The following is a 17,901-nucleotide window of genomic DNA, read 5'->3' as shown; positions in this document are numbered from 1 at the left end:
CTGTGAGTTCGAGACCAGCCTGGTCTACAGAGCTAGTTCCAGGACAGGCTCCAAAGCCACAGAGAAACCCTGTCTCGAAAAACAAAAACAAAAAACCAGTCAGTTGCATTTCTATATGCTAAACAATGAAGAATCCAAAGAGGAATTTGTTATATGTTAAATGTCCTCATCAAAATAATGTTAAAACTTAATCCCCATTGTGAGGCTTTGAGAGGCAGAAACAGGCAGAACCTTTAATAGGTAACAGTTATAAGGGGTCCATTCTGTTGAATGGCAAGGTAATAGGTTCCACAGCAGCTTTAAGCTACATAGTAAAACATAGTCTTAAAAAGAAAAAACACAAAATTACTAAATCAAGAGAGGAACAAATACATGTATTATTTACAAGTTATTAATGATAATGACCAAAGAAACTACAATAAGAAACTTGTTTAAGAAATGTTAAGTTTAGATTTTACTATTCGTCTGAAATTCTTTTGTGTTTACATATAAATTCTATAACTTAAACTACTTTACAAAAATTAAAAAAAGCAAAACAGCATATATACACAAAGGAATATATGTATATAAATATTACATGTATTTATGTTTATAAAAGGAATAATACATATGCAGAATTATGTTGATACAAATATTTATACATTAACTAAAATCATATCTGGAAATGCCAACAGTTATGTTTACATATTTGGGATGTGATAGATTTTATTATTTTGCACACAAGTATATATTATTTGGATAGCAATGATGACAAAAATTACAGTAGTAAACATTTACAAAGATATTCATGAGATGGTAAAATGAAAAATTTCAGTTCGCTGACACAGTAATTATGTGCTTTTAGCACAATATTATTTTGAAGAACATATGTGATATGCATCCAAATAGATCTATGTTGGGTTAAGAAAAGTCAAGAAGGAAAAGCAACAAAATTACTAGTGATTACCTCTGTGACTGAACAGGTAGAAAAGGGAAATAGGGCTAGGGGTATGGCTCAGTGGTATAGCACTTGCATGGTATGTATTTGATCCCTGAACTTAATAGCCAATACTGAAAAATAAAAAAAAGCTGGGCGGTGGTGGCGCACGCCTTTAATCCCAGCACTCGGGAGGCAGAGGCAGGCGGATCTCTGTGAGTTCGAGACCAGCCTGGTCTACAAGAGCTAGTTCCAGGACAGGCTCCAAAACCACAGAGAAACCCTGTCTCGAAAAAATAAAAAAAAATAAAAAATAAAAAAATAAATAAAAAAAAGACATGAAAAGAATAAAAATGGGGATATTAAAGTTCCTATATTATATAGGTGGGCAATCTCAACAAAAATCTAAAATACAAAATCTGAAACTTTCTGAGTACCAACATGATCCTGCTAGTAGTGGAAAATTCCACATCTGACCAACCTCATCTAATGCATTGCAATTAAAATAAAAGTGCATTAATAAACTATATAAAATTGTCTACAGTCTCTGTGTATAAATATATAAGAAACAAAAATGAATTCTGTATTTAGATTTGGGTACCAGCCCCAAGATACTCCATCTGGTATTTACAAGTATTCTAAAATTCAAGGAATCTAAAATCTGGAAAACTTGTAATCTTTCCATCTCAACTTTTCTGGGAAAAACTCTTTTTCTTCCTGCTCCTTCTCCTGTTTTTTCTGAACTTATTTTTATTTTTCTAATTGAATTTATAAATACTTTCATACATGTTAATAATAAATTCTGATTACTCCACCCCACGTTCTCATTTCTCTTCCATCCCTATCAACGCCTCTCCCCCCAACAAGTTCCTTTGCCGTGTTCATGTCTTTCCATTTATTTTGTGATCCACTGAGTTTAGCCAGGATCACCTGTGTGACTGTATGTTTGGGACTGGAGCCTGGTGGGTTCACCATGATTACATAACTTAAGACAATGACTGTCCTCTCTGCTATAATTTATCAGAAACTAATAGTTCAGCAGGCAATGGCCAGCATCTATGAGCTCCGCTTACATTCTATTTGTTCTTTTTCAACAAGGTGTCATGTAGTCAAGGCTTGCCTCAAACTTAGTATTAATTGAAGATGATTTTGAACTTCTGATCCTACCACCTCCACCTCCTTGGTGCTAAGATTATGGTATGGGTTACCATGCTTAATTAAATGTTTTACTGTTTAAGGTACTGGGGCAAGCACTCTATCACTGAGCTATATTTCTAGTTCTTTTAGAGGTTGAGAAAAAAGTCGTGGGATTATGGATGATTTTAAAAAATAAGTTAAACACATCAAAATATTAAATTAATACTGTAAAATTGTTATAAGGGAATGGACAACAGTTTTCTCTTTGTAAATTTTTCTTGTTTTGTTTTTAAAGTTTCCTCTCAAGCTGAAATCAAAAAGTTTATTATACTTATCCTCAAAATAATCTAAAATTATACACAGTGTTTGCAAATTTCAAGCCAACTCACCAGAAGGTTTTCTTAAATAAACTCAAGGCAAATCTGCCATTTCTAAGAAGTTTTGAGTAGCTGCAGCCTAAGTCACAATCTTAAATGATAGTTGCTTTGGAACATTTTAGGAGAGAGGGCATTTCTTTAAATTCCATAAGCAAAGAATAAGAATTAGAAAGATACTCACATGTAAACATAACTCGCTGGGTACAGAAGTTATCACATTCAAGTCTCTTTTGAACACTGATATATTAGCAGGCTGACTTGCAGCTGCATTGGACGGAATCTTAGAGCCTGTCTGTTGGAAATTCGGAGATTGTGTGGGACTATCTTGAATCCCACAGTGACTGACAGGTATGATTTCTGGCATTGAATAGGATAGTATATCTTCAGCAGAGGAAGAAAATGGAGAGTCTATGCTTTGAGTATCCTTTTGACTCTCAGGATAAATGCTAGAAATGCTGTGCTCCTGATAGAGCAGGTTTCTTAATTTTTCATCCAGCGTTTTAATTCGATTGTCTGCAAACTCCATTTTTGGAGGTCGTTCCCCATCTGATTCCAGGACAGTAGCAGGAAGATGTGTAGCTGGTTCAAAGCCAGGAGTCTGAGTGGCAAGGACTGCCTTAGGAGAACTTGTTTCAGTGTTCACTGTGGTTTCTACTTCTTGGGAAATGAACTCTGTATCTATAGTTGGTTGAGGCTTTTGATCAGGAGATACAAATGCTGAAGTTAGAACAACATTATCACCAATCTGAACCGATTCACCAGGATGGGGCAGAAGCACATCAGCCAGAACAGCAGCTTGCTGACATGGATTGGTAGGTATGAACATGCCTGCTTGGCTGGTGAGTGCCTCACATTCAACTGAAACTGGACATACCAAAGTAGCAGAATCATTGGAATGATCAGTAGTAGCTGGTGCCCTTATCTGTCTGTCATCTTCCACTTGATAGTGAATAGTTGGCTGCTCAGTTTCTCCACTAGTACATTCAGAAATATTACCATCAACCACATCCTTGTGTTCTGATTTAGAGGTGAAAATTACATGCTGGCCTGGATTATTCTCTATAGTGAACAATGTGTCCTGTGATATTTCCTGATTACTTGTGTTTCTTGAACCTGGAACAAAAGAAAAGAATAGTTAAGTTTTGATGAGTAAAAAGTGTAAACACAAAACTCAAAAGGGACAAGGAAAGCTAGGGTCAAATTAGGACCTATTTAAAAGTACATTTGTAAATGAGACCTAAAACATCACAGAATTCAACAGTCAAGAAGAAATGACTTCTTGGGGTTTTTTCCACAAAAACTGAATAAAATGGCCTGTTACATAGCAATATTAATGTCTTCTAAAATGCTCATGAAAACTTTCATAAGCATAAAATACTCCTAAAAACAAATTAATAAATACAGTCTCTAATTTTTAACCATATCATCCAAGTCCATAGAAATCTGGCAGACAATAAAGCTTACTAGAAAATGGATGTAACCCAGGAACTGTAGCCACAGAAGGCTGAAGGGAAGGAGGAGACTGTGCCTCACGATGTTTTATAGTTTGGTTGATACAAAACCGCCACCGACCAACTGGGGATGACTGAGGAACTGATTCATCTGGAGAAAGAATTATTAACAAATTATACACGAAGAAAATGTCAGTGTATTCATATTAAATAAAGAAATCAAGTTAAAAATTAGCTTGTGTTGCATTTCCACTTTCAAGGGTACAAGGATAATTATAAGTCATAAGAGTAACATCCCAGCCTTGACAAACAGTTTACAGAACTAAATATAAGATATATATTAATAGTAACCAGAAGCAAAGCACTACATTTAAATAACTGGGTCATAGTTTCTCCATTCAAATCTACAGTTGTTGTTCTGCAACCTGATTATGGTTGTGCCTAAGTGATATCATGGTGGTATACAAGCATTAAAATTTAGAGAACTATAGACCAGAAAAAAAGAAGTAAATCTAGCTTATGACATTATAAAAGTAAAGTAAGACAAATCCCTATATCTGTAACTTTCTCAAGTAATTTTCTTTGGAACTTTACCTTACGTTGTCAGTCAGACACTTGCTCAGATTTCTGTTAACCAACAAAGTAAGATACAGATGTACTCTGGCAACCTAATACAGTTTAACTAAATTTCAGGATAATGGTATCTGCTTCCATTATTTCCACACCACCTTTTGCTTCTTCATGCTGTGTAAATTCCTTCAGATGTCTTCATGATGCTATGGTTCATCTCCCCCCTCCCAGACACTCTTAATATACCCATGACCAGGGCTAAGAAGAATGAAGAGATAAAGTTGTCAGAAAAGAAAACAGAAAAACCCTAATTTTAGTTTTTGGAAGTTTATCTGGTGTCTGATTTACAAAGTTATCAGTGACCAGAACTGGTAGAAGTATTATCATCAGTGAAATAGTCAAGTTCTCAATGACTATTAAAATATGAGGCAAACTTAGAACACAGATTTTAGTTAGGATACTTCTGTCCATCTCATGTCAAAGTAAACAAATTAGCAGTTAAGATTCAAATAGGCTGTCAAAGTCTTCAGCATTGTGACTTCCTTTTCTGGTAACATACCATGTAACAAATCAGAAGTAAATTACTCAGATAAAAAATCAATAATTTTTTTAAAATTTATGGGCTATAAATTTCTTTCAAATGTGAAAAAACAATTTATTATCAAATTAATTTATTGGTTAATATCTTTATCTATGAAACTATATCAAGACACCAAAATGCCTTTTTGCAAAAGCCAAATGGTAAATTTTATTAAATATACTTACTGCTGGTTTGAGTGGATGCAGAATTTATCAGTACTTGTTCAGATGATCCTGTCTGAAATAAAAATGAACAGGTAAATAATGATATTCATGACAAAGTCCCCAAATGGCCTTATTATTGAAAAGTGCTCTTACTTGGTTACTATTGGATTCCAAGGCAACAGAGTCAACACCAATAGATTTTTCTGCAGCTGAGTGGACATGAAGGATCTCCTGGGCTTGACCTACAATAGCCCTCAATTCTTCTACAAATTTTTCTTTCTCATTTTCCAGCACAAAGTTATCTTCAACCTGCCATCAAGTAAAAGCCAATGTATTCATGAGAATACATTCATTTTCTTCAAAATTATAATATTTTCATGGTGAATTCCAAAGGATCAAAACAAAGTATGTGCCACAAAAATAATTAAGACCAGTTATAAAAAGTTTCATAATGCATTCAATTATTCTGAGATCACTGATATTTATCAGAAAAAGTCACTATACTTTGAAATATCTTGAATTTATAAATTGGCTGCAATTTCAACTGAACAATGTGCAGAGAATGTGAGACCTTGGAACACTAAGTCCTAAAAAGGTATCTTCATCAAGTCCCTTTCATCAGGGCTCAGGAAGCAGAAAGATAAGACCCATAAGGGATGGATGACACCAAGGAAACGTGTCTTACAGACAATAGGACTGACACACACAAGAACTAACAGAGATGGTGGCACCATGCACAGGGCATGCACAGGTCCAAGACAGATGGTGTGGCAGCACTGAGAGGAGGAAGTGGACACAAGCCCATATGACAACCAAGAAGCTATTTCCAAACTGACATCCACTTACAAAGCAAAGATTAGTTTTCTCCAACAGTTTCACTGGGTGTATCAACCACACTTAAGGGTAGGACCCACACCTAGTAGTAGATAGGCAACACCAAAAACACAATAATATTTTGTATCTTATTTTTTCATTCCACATTGCTTTATTTGGGCATTTTTTGTTTTGTTTTGTTTGGAAGACAGGCTCTTTTGACATAATCATGGCTGTCCTAGAATTCACTATGAAGATCAGGCTGACCTCAAACTCACAGATATCAGCCTGCTTCTTCCTTCAAGTGCTAGAACTAAAGGCATAAAAGAAAAGCACTATTCTAAGCCTAATTATTCAAATCTATTAAAAAGTAAATATGGGTGAGGGTAAATGACAAAGTTGGTAAAGTGCCTTATGTGTAAGAATGGGAACCTGAGTTTGACTCTCTGGTATCCATAAAAAAGTCAGGATTGGGAGGCTGGAGAGATGGCTCAGCAGTTAAGAGCACTGGCTGCTCTTCCAGAGGTCCTGAGTTCAATTCCCAGCAACTACATGGTGGCTCACAGCCATCTGTAATGAGAGCTGGTGCCCCCTTCTGGTGTGCAGGTGTACATGGAAGGAATGTTGCATACCTAATAAATAATAAATAAATCTTTTTTTAAAAAAAGAAAAAGAGAGAGAAAAAAAAGTCAGGATTGGTAGTGTGCATCTGTAATCCCTGCTCTGAGGACAGGTTTAGGGGTGATGGAGACAAGAAGATTTCTAAAACTCACTGGTTAGCAAGTCTCGCTGAATCAATGAGCTCCAGAGTCAGTAAAACACAAAATGAACACAATGATGTTGACACCTTTTTTGTCTCACATTTCTGAGTAGGTATGGGTGAATGTACCCAAACACATACTTGCACATATATGATATTCATAAACACTACACTCACACTTATCATAAAGAAATAAAGTGGACCACAGTTGAGGAGGTCCTCTGTACTTCATGTACATACCTATATAAACATGTACATATACCACACACAACAATGCACTCACACATTAAAAAAATAAAACTAAATGTACTGAAAAACATAACTTGAATACTTTTGGGCAGGATGTTAGATACATTAAAATTATCTAGGTGGCCTGATTCTGATTTAATCAGGGGCCTATGCAATGAGATTATCATTTAAAGCTTATAATATTATTTAAACATATAGACAGAGATTAAAACACAGTGACCTAAAAACCAACAAAACAAAAAGTTCCCAAAACCTCATATTTCCTCAGATAACTACAGTAAAACCAGAGGAAATGCAGTAATTTATCCCTGATAATCACTTTTTTCTGTGCAAATTAGAAAAAACTACAAAAATAATTTAAAAAATAAAAAAGAGAAAAAAGAAAAAAACTATACACATTCTATCACGAGATGGGTGTAAATGAATGAGTGAAGAGAAAACAGAGGGAAAACCAAGTGGGATGAGAAAAAGGAGAGAGAATAATTCCACTAAGGGGAAAAATAGTACTGTCTTACTATACTGACCATATAGTCTGCAATATCTTCAGGTGCATCACCATCGACATCAAACTTGAAAGTGACCATCTTGTTGTTGTGTGTTTCTAGTTGACACTCCACCATGTTGTCTCCAGAGACTGATACCTAAGTACATACATTTAACTAGTTTAAGAGAAGCTGTCTTAGCTGGGGATGGAACACAGTTGGAGGAGTGCTTGCCTAGCATGCACAAAGCCCTGAGTTCCATCCCCAGCACCACATAAACCAATCATGGTAGTACACATCTGTAATCTCAGTACTTGGGAAGTGAAAGCAGGATTAGAAATTCAAAATTATCCTTGACTATATAGTAAGTTTGAAGTAAGCCTAAGCTATTATCAGACTCTGTCTAAAAACAATAAAAATGAAAATAAAATCAAAACATTTTGTGGGCGGTGGTGATACACGCCTTTAATCCCAGCACTTGGGAGGCAAAGACTGGGTGGACCTCTGTGAGTTCAAGGTCAGCCTGGTCTACAGAGCAAGTTCCAGGACAGGCCCCAAAGATACAGAGAAATCCTGTCTCAACCCCCCCCCCCAAAAAAACAAATAACAGAAAAAACCCACAAAACAACAACAACAAAAACATTTTATAAGGAATAACTAGATAAGCTCACATACAACATATTCAGCAACTTAAAGAAAGAATGGGAAAAAGGATGATTAAATTACATCTCTGTATAAGGGACTATGTATTACAGACATTTAAAATATATTATTCAAATTATTTACTGGCATCAGAAACATGTACATAATATATTGAGCTTTCAAAAAGAAGTGATATAAAACTGTATTTAGTTTTATAATCCTACTGAAACATATATCATATTGGTTAGAGATACAGGCTTTAAATTCTGATCTGGCTGCAGATCTGACTCCAGCATTTGGTAGTTGAATGATTTTATGCAAATTACTTCTCTGGTGTGGGCATCTATATTTGTGAGATGGGCATACTATTTATCATATAAGGCTTTTGGAGGGTCATGATAATAATAAGTACATAATATCTGGGACACCTACCACAAAATAGTTCAATATATTTTTGCTAACATTAATGTCTCTGATAATTACTCAAATTAAATGTAAAACACTGCACATACACATAGAAAAAAGATGAAAACTAAAAATATAAAAGGAATAAGCTCTGATTCATGGTTATAGGGATTTTAAGTTCTTCCTTTTATTTAACCTACAATTTCCAAGTTTAATAACTACAATGTAATGTTCTCATCAGAAATTTTGAATGGAATTTACAGAAGGTTTCATAATATTCTGAATTTACTTCATTTACTGCATTTATAGCACTGTTCCTCCCTGAGTCTCCAAGGTCTAAAATATACACACTGACCTGAAGGACAATAAGCTGAAATTTAGTCCCCTTCTCTGGTCGGGGACAGGAGGCTCTTCTCTGTTTGATCCGATCCTGTTTGCCATTTCCATTTGGGTTATCAGGGTTATTAGTGTTTTCTTTCATAGTTGTCACATCTTGATTCAAGCTAGTGATTTAAAAAAAAGGTAACTCATTCCAATAATGATCATAAAAATCTAAAGAAAATTTAAGATTATAACCACTCGGAAGGCAGAGGCAGGTGGATCTCTATGAGTTCGAGGCCAGCCCAGTCTACAAGGGCTAGTTCCAGGACAGGCTCCAAAGCCACAGAGAAACCCTGTCTCGAAAAAAAAACAACAATAATAATAATACACATAAGTACAAGTAGTATAAGATTACACATTAATGCTCATGGGGGCAAAGGACATAACTCAGAGGTACAGTGCTTGTGTAGCATATAAAAGGTCTGGGTTTCATCCCAAGCAAGCCCTTCCAAAACAACCTTCTCCTGGAGTTCTTAAAAAATAGAGAAGTGGCAGCAATAGGTAATAATTAGAGGATAAAAAAGATATAATTTTAGCTCATGAAGTAATAATTTACATAATCAAAAGTTTCCTTAAAATACTAGTTTAAGACTAGAGTGCTGGTTCAATGGTAAAAAAACATTTACTGGCTCTTGCAGAGGACCTGGGATCAATTCCCAGCTCCCACATGTGAAGCCACAGTTCACAACTGTCCTTAATTCTAGTTCCACTGAGTTCAATGCCTTCTTCTGAACCCTATGGGCAACAAGCACACATGTGGGGCAAATACATACATGCAGAACACTCATACGCCCAACAAAATAAATCTAAAATATAGCTTTTGGAACAAAATGACAGAAACTCAACTTTTCTTGCTCATTTCCCCCAAGTACAACTTTAAAAGTTCTAGAAATAATAAACTAGACAATCACAAGAGCTAACCAAGACTGAAAAAATAAAAGACTATATAAGAACCCTAAAGACTTGAAAAACAAACAAACAACAGCAGCTTGACATCTCCCAATTATCTATCCATGACAGAAGGCTATCAATCTCAGTCTCATATATCCACAGTACATCCACAAAAGAAACTCAAACCTAATGTCTCCTGACTCTAGCCCATTAGCCAAAGATGGATTCCTTCTTTCCTAGGAGAACTGGGAAGAGCCTCATCAACAGAATATGGACTAGATTTCCAAGAGGAAAACTCTACCCATGGTAGTACCCAATGGTGTCAGGTGAACAAAGCAGACCAGAATAGTACAAGGACTCTAAAACTAAATTTTCATTGGAACCACAGCCTGTTAAAGAGTGAGCCAGAACACATGCAATTAAACACAGGGAATGTTTAAGAAAACAGAAGATTTAATTAGAATCTATACTATCCTAACATAATGCCTAAAATATAGAAATAAAAATCAAATTCTAGTCTTAACAAAAACGAAACAAATTAAAAAACAAATACCCAGGAAAATCATAACTTGAATGCAGAAAGACAATTCAACAGACATAAACTTCTAAGATAAATCATAAATTGAAATTGTCAGACAAGTCATAATCAAAATGATTCAGTGGACTAGAGTGCAGCTCAGTGATAGAGCACTTGTTTAGTATGCACAAAGCCCTGGGTTTAGTCCCCAGTGCAAAGGAAAAAGAAATTAAAAATGGAAAGGAAAGCCAACTTCAGCAAAAGCCTGAATGGTAATGTGCTCATGTAGCATGTGGAAGGACCCAGTAATGAAAAGAATAAAAACAAAACAAAACTTCAACAGGCAACTGAAACTGCATTTGAAGCAAATGAGAAAAATAAAGTCAATGAGAAATAGAAGATTAAAAAAGAATCAAATGGAAATTATAGGACTAAACATAGAATCACAGAAATAAAACTTCACTGAATGGGAAAAAATGGTAGAATATACAGGGCATAGAAAAGAATCAATAAATTTAAAAAATAATAGAACTTACCCAATTTGATTAATATATAGAAAAGATTATCTTAAAACTACCAATAATGCAATTATTTATCTTGCTATCATCACTAAATACTTAAGGAATAAAATTCATCACAATTTTATCAATCCTATACAAATACAAGAATAAAAAATTACTTTATTCAAGGGACTTTAAGCATACAATGATATGTGTTAGCATGCTACCACTGATTTCTAGGTACGAAGATGATGATACTTACTTTCGAACAAAATCTGGATTTTGAAGAGCTGTTTGTTGTTCAGCTCCTACTGGTTGGGACACAGGCTGTAAAGGGAGCAGTAATAACACCTATTATGATAACAGCAAAGTTTATGCTAAGACATAATTTGCTACTTCAAAAAACCTCATTGTTATATTTCATTTTTTAACTTTGTATATAATGTAAAATGTCTTTATTATCCAATGCCTATATCAATCCTAATACTGACATTAATACATCAAGTATCTCTTACTCAAGGCTTTGTCATTAAAAGTTAACAACAGTGTTTTGGAAGGTGTGGTGGTGCACTCCTTTTAATCTCAGCACTCCAAAGGTGGATCTCTGTGAGTTGGAGATCAGCCTGGTGTATAAAATGAGTTTCAGGCCAGCCAAAGCTATACAGTAAGATCCTGTCTTAAAAAGTTATAAATAAATACCTCTTAATACTTTTAATTCTTGTTTTATTATCTATCAAAGAGAACAGATGAATCCTGAGTTACTGCAATTCCATAAGAAAATAAATCAATGAATAAAATGTTTCTCAGGAAATTGGGAATCAGCCCATCTCAGGCTCCAGCAATACCACTCTTGGGAATATACCAAAGATATGCCCAATCATACTACAAAAGCATTTGTTCAACTATGTTCATAGCAGCATTATTTGTAATAGCCAGAACCTGGAAACAACCTAGATGCCCCTCAATGGAAGAATGGGTAAAGAAAGTGTGGAACATATACACATTATAGTACTACTCAGTGGTAAAAAACAATGACATCTTGAATTTTGCATGCAAATGGATGGAAAGAGACAACACTATCCTGAGTGAAATAACCTAGACCCAAAAAGATGAATATGGTATGTACTCACTCATTAGTAGACTCTAGCCATAAACAAAGGACATTAAGCCTATAGTTCACAAGCCCAGAGAAGACAAATAACGAGGTGAACCAAAAGAAAAACATATATAGATCCTCCTGGAAACTGGAAGCAAACAAGATTGCCAGGCAAAAGTTGGGAGCATGGGGGTGGGGGTAGGGGTGGGATTGGACGAAGGGGAGAGGGGGAGAGGGAAAGGAGAAGAGAAAGTCTGGGGAGAGCTTGTGGGAAAGGGAGGGTGGAGATGGAGGAAGGGCAGATATAGGAGCAGGGAAGAAGATATCTACATTAAGGGAGCCATTTTAGGGTTGGTAAGAGACTGGGCTCTAGAGGGGATCCCAGGTGTCCACGGGGATGTCCCCAGCTAGGTCCCTGGGCAGCAGAGTAGAAGGTGCCTGAACTGTCCTTGCCCCACTATCACACTGATGATTAGCTTGAATATCACCATAGAATCTTTGTCCAGCGACAGATGGAGATAGAGACAGAGACCCTCATCAGAACAACGGATTGAGCTCCCAAAGGTCCAGTTGAAGAGCAGAAGGAGGGAGAAGACAAGCAAGGAAGTCAGGAACACGAGGGGTTGTTCCATCCACTGAGACAGTGTGCCTGTTCTAAGGGGAGCTCACCAAATCCAGCTGGACCAGGACTGAACGAGCATGGGATCAAATCAGAATCTGATTGTGGCTGACAATGGGGGCTGACTGAGAAGCCATTGATAAAGGCACTGGGACTTGTTTTTACTGCATGTACTGGCTTTTTGGGACCCTAGTCTATTTGGATGCATAGCTTCCTAGACCTGGATATAGGGGGGGAGGTCCTTGGACTTCTCATAGGGCAGGGTTCCCTGACCTCTCTCAAGTAGGGAGGGGGAGGGAGGAAGGTGAGTGGGGGAGTGGGAGGGGAATGGGAGAAGGGGAGGAAGTGTAAATTTTTGAATAAAAAAAAATAAAGGCAAATATCAATCCCACTAAAAACTAATTCTAAACATTTATGGGATCTATTCTTTATGAATTGCCACTAGCAACAGAAAATATTAAAATGTAAATCTAACAAAAATAATTATTCCTTTCCCAATTAAACTTCCTATGATGACTCTTCATGTTCTAAAAGACTGAGTTCCTTCAGAGGGTAAATAAATTCCTCAGTGAACGGGTTCTTTCAGGCTCTCTAGTTTCGCATCTCTTCTTAAAGCCACACTAGACTGGAGCTCCTTTCCATGAGTTGAGTTCTTCCATACACTATGACTCCACTTACATTCCTCTACCTCCCCACTCTATTTTCAATCCCACCTTAGTCCTGTTCATTTATAACGTACTTGGACAAACTTTCTATACAAATATATATACAATATATATATATGCTATATACGGTCATATGTACACATAAAATGTACATATAAGGCTCTTTAAAGGTGGCTTCCAGAAACAAACCAGTAAAATTGGTCGTATCTTAGTTTCTATTATAAGTTAGGAAAGATAGAGATACTTTGGATAAATTGCTATTTCCAACACTGGACTTAAAAGATGAACTTTACAAAAAGAAAAAAAAACTCAGAGTGATAGGGTAATATCATAAAAGTAAATCAAAGGACCAACAATGCCTAAATCTTGAACAATTTGGTGTCAAAATAAGTAATAAGAGTATAGTCTATTCAATGAATGAGTTCATACTGATATGAACAAACAAATAAGGAAAAGGCATTTCTATCTGTAAAAAGGTAATTAATAAATATAAGAAGAGATGTGGAAAAATCATAAAGGGATGCTAAAACTAGTAAAAGTTAAATGAATAACAACGTAATTACATGGTTTCAAAATTTGTCCTTACTTTTTAATTATAAAGGCAAAAATGGTAATTTTACAGCAGCAAGATTTTAGAAGACCCCATATTAATCACATGTTCAAATTTAATCCACTGATGTTCAGACAAACCAATATGATGTAGAAAGAATAAATAATACAGCCAACCACACTTACGTGATATTTCTGACCAAAAAAAATTTAACCTGAAGAGGATGATTTAGACAGAATCAAACCAAAGGATAGTCTACAAAATAATAAGTGTTCAGTCCTAAGAAAGATCAAAGGAACGAAGGATGAAGGCTTGAAGAACTAGTCTAGATTAAAGGAAACAAAAGAGACTAAAATAAAGGCAATATGTGTTTGTAAATTGAACCACGGTTGGAGAACTTGCCAATAAATACATTATCTCAATAACAGCTGAATTGTAATTATATGAATGTGGTATGTATGTATATGCATGTTGACCTGTGTAGGCACACATGTAGGTGTAAGTGTAGAAGCCCAAGGTTGATGTCATCGATCTTCCTTATATTGAGTCAGGGTCTCAAACTGAACCCAGAACTTGTAGATTTGGCTTGTCTAGCTAGGTAGCTTGTTCTAGGGATTTTGTCTTCAATACCAAGCTCTGGACTTACAGAAGAGCAGCTGAAGATGCCACATTCTCTGGTAGAGAAAGCAAGGTATAACTGAACTGGAAGTTCCCTCTGTGCTGGTTATTTTCCATAGAGCTGCAAGGAACTATGCAGCTGCTGGAAGAGAACTGTCATCAATAGTCTCACGTTGTAGAATATCCTTCATTTTGAACTTGTATGCCACACTGAATAGCTATAAAAGACATGCATATTCATGAAGTGTTCCATATTTTTAATCAAACACTAAACATACAGAGTAAAGAAAGAATATTAACACCACAAAGAGCAACACAACATCAGTAAAACCTAAAGACCCTACAACAGCAAGACTTGAACAACCAAATATAGATGAAGAAGAAGAAATTGACCTAAAAAAAAAACATCAGGAGAATATTTGAAACTATTAAAGAGGAAATGAGAAATTCCCTCAAAGAAATGGAGGAAAAGACAAACAAAAAAATAGGACATCAGCAAATCTCTTAAAGAAAAACAAAAAAAAGCAATCAAACATATAAAAGAAACTATTCAAGACTTGAAAACTGAAATAGAACCAATAAAGAAAACACAACCTGAGGGAATTATAGAAACAGAAATCATGAGAAAACGATCAGGAACCACAAACACAAGCAGAATACAAGAGATGGAAGAGGAACTCTTAAGCGCTGAAGATACAATAGAGGAAATAGACTCATCAGTTAAAGAAACCATTAAATCTAACAAAAGCTTAACCCAAAATATCCAGGAAATATGGGACACCATGAAAAGGCTAAATCTAAGAATAATAGGTAGAGAAGAAGAAGTTCAACTCAAAAGCACTGAAAATATTTAGTAAAATATATTTTATAGAAAACTTTCCCAACCTAAAGAAATACATGCCTATGAAGAGACAAGAAGCTTACAGAACACCAAATAGACTGGATCAAAAAAAAAAGTACCCTCGTCACATAATAATCAAAACACTAAACATACAGAGTAAAAAAAGAAAATTAAGAGCTGCAAAGGAAAAGGGCCAAGTACATATAAAGGTAGACCTATCAGCATTACACCTGACTTCGCATTGGAGAAAATGAAAGCCAGACGGTCATGGTCAAGCATTATGCAGACATTAAGAGACCACGGATGCCAGCCCAGACTACTATACCCAGCAAAATTTTCACCCACCATAGAAGGGCAAAAAAAGATATTCCATGACAAAATCAGATTTCACCAATACTTAGCCACATACCCAGCCCTACACAAAATACTAGAGGGAAAACTCCAAACCAAAGAAGTTGGCTATACCAACAAAAACACAGACAATTGAGGTTCTCATAGCAGCAAATCCCAAAGAAGGGAAAAACGCACAAATTAACATCACCATGAATAAAAACTAAATTAACAGGAGATAACAATCACTGGTCATTAACATCCCTTAATGTAAATGAACTCAACTCCCCCATGAAAAGGCACAGGCAAACAGATTGGCCCATGCCTTTAATCCCAGCACTTGGGAGGCAGAAGCAGGGGGATCTCTGTGAGTTCAAGGCCAGCCTAGTCTATGAGAGCTAGTTCCAGGACAGGTTCCAAAGCTACAGATAAACCCTGTCTTAAAAAACCAAAAAAGAAAAAAAAAGAATATTCCATCCAAACAGAAAAGAATATACCTTCTTCTCAACACCTCATGAAACCTCAAAAACTGACCACATACTTGGTAACAAAACAAACCTCAACAAATACAGATAAATTGGAATAACTCAATGTACTTTATTGGATCACCATGCTTTAAAACTAGAAGTCAACAGCAATACTAATTCCAGAAAGCCCACAAAAGCATGGAAATTAAACAATGCTCACCTGAATCATCAAGGGGTCAAGGAAGAAATAAAGGAAGAAATGAAAGACTTCCTAAAATTCAATGAAAAACCACACAACATACCCAAACTTATGGGACACAATGAAAGCAGTGTTAAGTGGTAAGTTCATAGCACTGAATACCTACATAAAGAAGCTGGAAAAATCCCACACTAGTGAATTAACACAACATTTGAAAACTTTAGAACAAAAAGAAGCAAACTCACCTAAGAAAACTAGATGGCAGGAAATAATCAAATTGAGAGCTGAAATCAACAAAATAGAAACAAATAAAACAATACAAAGAATCAGTGAGACAAAGAGTTGGTTCTTCGAGAAAAATCAGCAAAATAGGCAAACCTTTATCCAAACTAACCAAGAGGCAGAGAAAGAATATCCAAATTAACAAAATCAGAAATGAAAAGGGGAACATAACAACAGACATGGAGGAAATACAGAGAATCATCGGGTCATATTTCGAAAACCTTTACTCCACAAAATTAGAAAACTTAAAGAAAATGGACAACTTTCTGGATATCACTTACCAAAATTAAATCAAAACCAGATAAGAAAATTAAACAAACCTATAACTGTTGAAGAAATAGAAACAGTCATCAAAAGTCTCCCAACCAAAAAAGCCCAGGACCAGATGGTTTCAGCTCAGGATTCTACAAGACTTTCAAAGAACTAATACCAATACTTCTCAAATTACAAACAAATCTCACTCATGAATATTGATGCATAAATACTCAATAAAATACTGGCAAATCGAATCCAGGAACACATCAGAACCATCATCCACCATGATCAAGTCTGCTTCATCCCAGAGATGCAGGGATGGTTCAACATACGAAAATCTGTCAACGTAATCCACCATATAAACAAACAGAAAAATACAAACCAAATGATCATCTAATTAGATGCTGAAAAAGCTTTCGACAAAATACAACATCCCTTCATGATAAAGGTCTTGGAGAGAGCAGGGATACAAGAAACATACCTAAACAAAATTAAGGCAATATACAGCAAGCCAAGAGCCAACATCAAACTAAAGGAAGAGAAACTCCCAGCGATTCCACTAAATCAGGAACAAAACAAGGTTGTCCACTTTCTCCATATCTATTCAATATAGTTCTTGAGGTATTAGCTACAGCAATAAGACACCAAAAGGAGATCAAGGGGATATAAATTGGAAAAGAAGAAGTCAAACTCTCATTGTTTGCTGATGATATGATAGTTTACATAAGTGATCCCAAAAATTCTACCAAGGAACTTTTACAACTCATAAAAACTTTCAGTAATGTAGCAAGATACAAGATTAATTTGAAAAAACCAGTAGCCCTTCTGTACACAGATGATAAATGGGCTGGGAATCAAATCAGTGAGACAACACCTTTCACAATAGCCACAAATAGCATAAAATATCTCAGAGTAACTCTAACCAAACAAGTGGAAGACTTATATGACAAGAACTTTAAATCTTTCAATAAAGAAATTGAAAAAGAAACCAGAAAGTTGAAAGATCTCCCATGCTCTTGGGTAGACAGAATTAACATAGTAAAAATGGTAATCTTACCAAAAGCAATCTACAGATTCAATGCAATGCCCATCAAAATTCTTCACAGACATTGAAAGAATGGTACTCAGCTTCATGTGAAAAAGC

At 35.6% G+C, this 17,901-nt stretch overlaps 1 protein-coding gene across 7 annotated transcripts in view; it reads right to left on the bottom strand.

Annotated features, from left to right (window-relative positions):
* The window catches only part of Wnk3 (WNK lysine deficient protein kinase 3), a 123,828-nt gene that overhangs the window by 29,407 nt on the left and 76,520 nt on the right, over positions 1-17,901 (bottom strand). For all 7 annotated transcript variants that reach the window (XM_026784791.1, XM_026784790.1, XM_026784793.1 and 4 more), the window contains 7 exons: positions 11,098-11,162; positions 8,902-9,049; positions 7,542-7,658; positions 5,349-5,504; positions 5,217-5,268; positions 3,895-4,032; positions 2,612-3,543 (listed from right to left, as the gene is read on the bottom strand). In XM_026784791.1, coding sequence (XP_026640592.1) covers positions 2,612-3,543; positions 3,895-4,032; positions 5,217-5,268; positions 5,349-5,504; positions 7,542-7,658; positions 8,902-9,049; positions 11,098-11,162 — 1,608 coding nt within the window. The remainder of the gene's footprint in view (positions 1-2,611; positions 3,544-3,894; positions 4,033-5,216; positions 5,269-5,348; positions 5,505-7,541; positions 7,659-8,901; positions 9,050-11,097; positions 11,163-17,901) is intronic.

This window comes from Microtus ochrogaster, chromosome X, assembly GCF_000317375.1.
Source record: "Microtus ochrogaster isolate Prairie Vole_2 chromosome X, MicOch1.0, whole genome shotgun sequence".
NCBI lineage: Eukaryota > Metazoa > Chordata > Mammalia > Rodentia > Cricetidae > Microtus > Microtus ochrogaster.
Note: the sequence above shows the minus strand (reverse complement) of the source record. Positions and strands in the feature narration are given on the sequence as shown.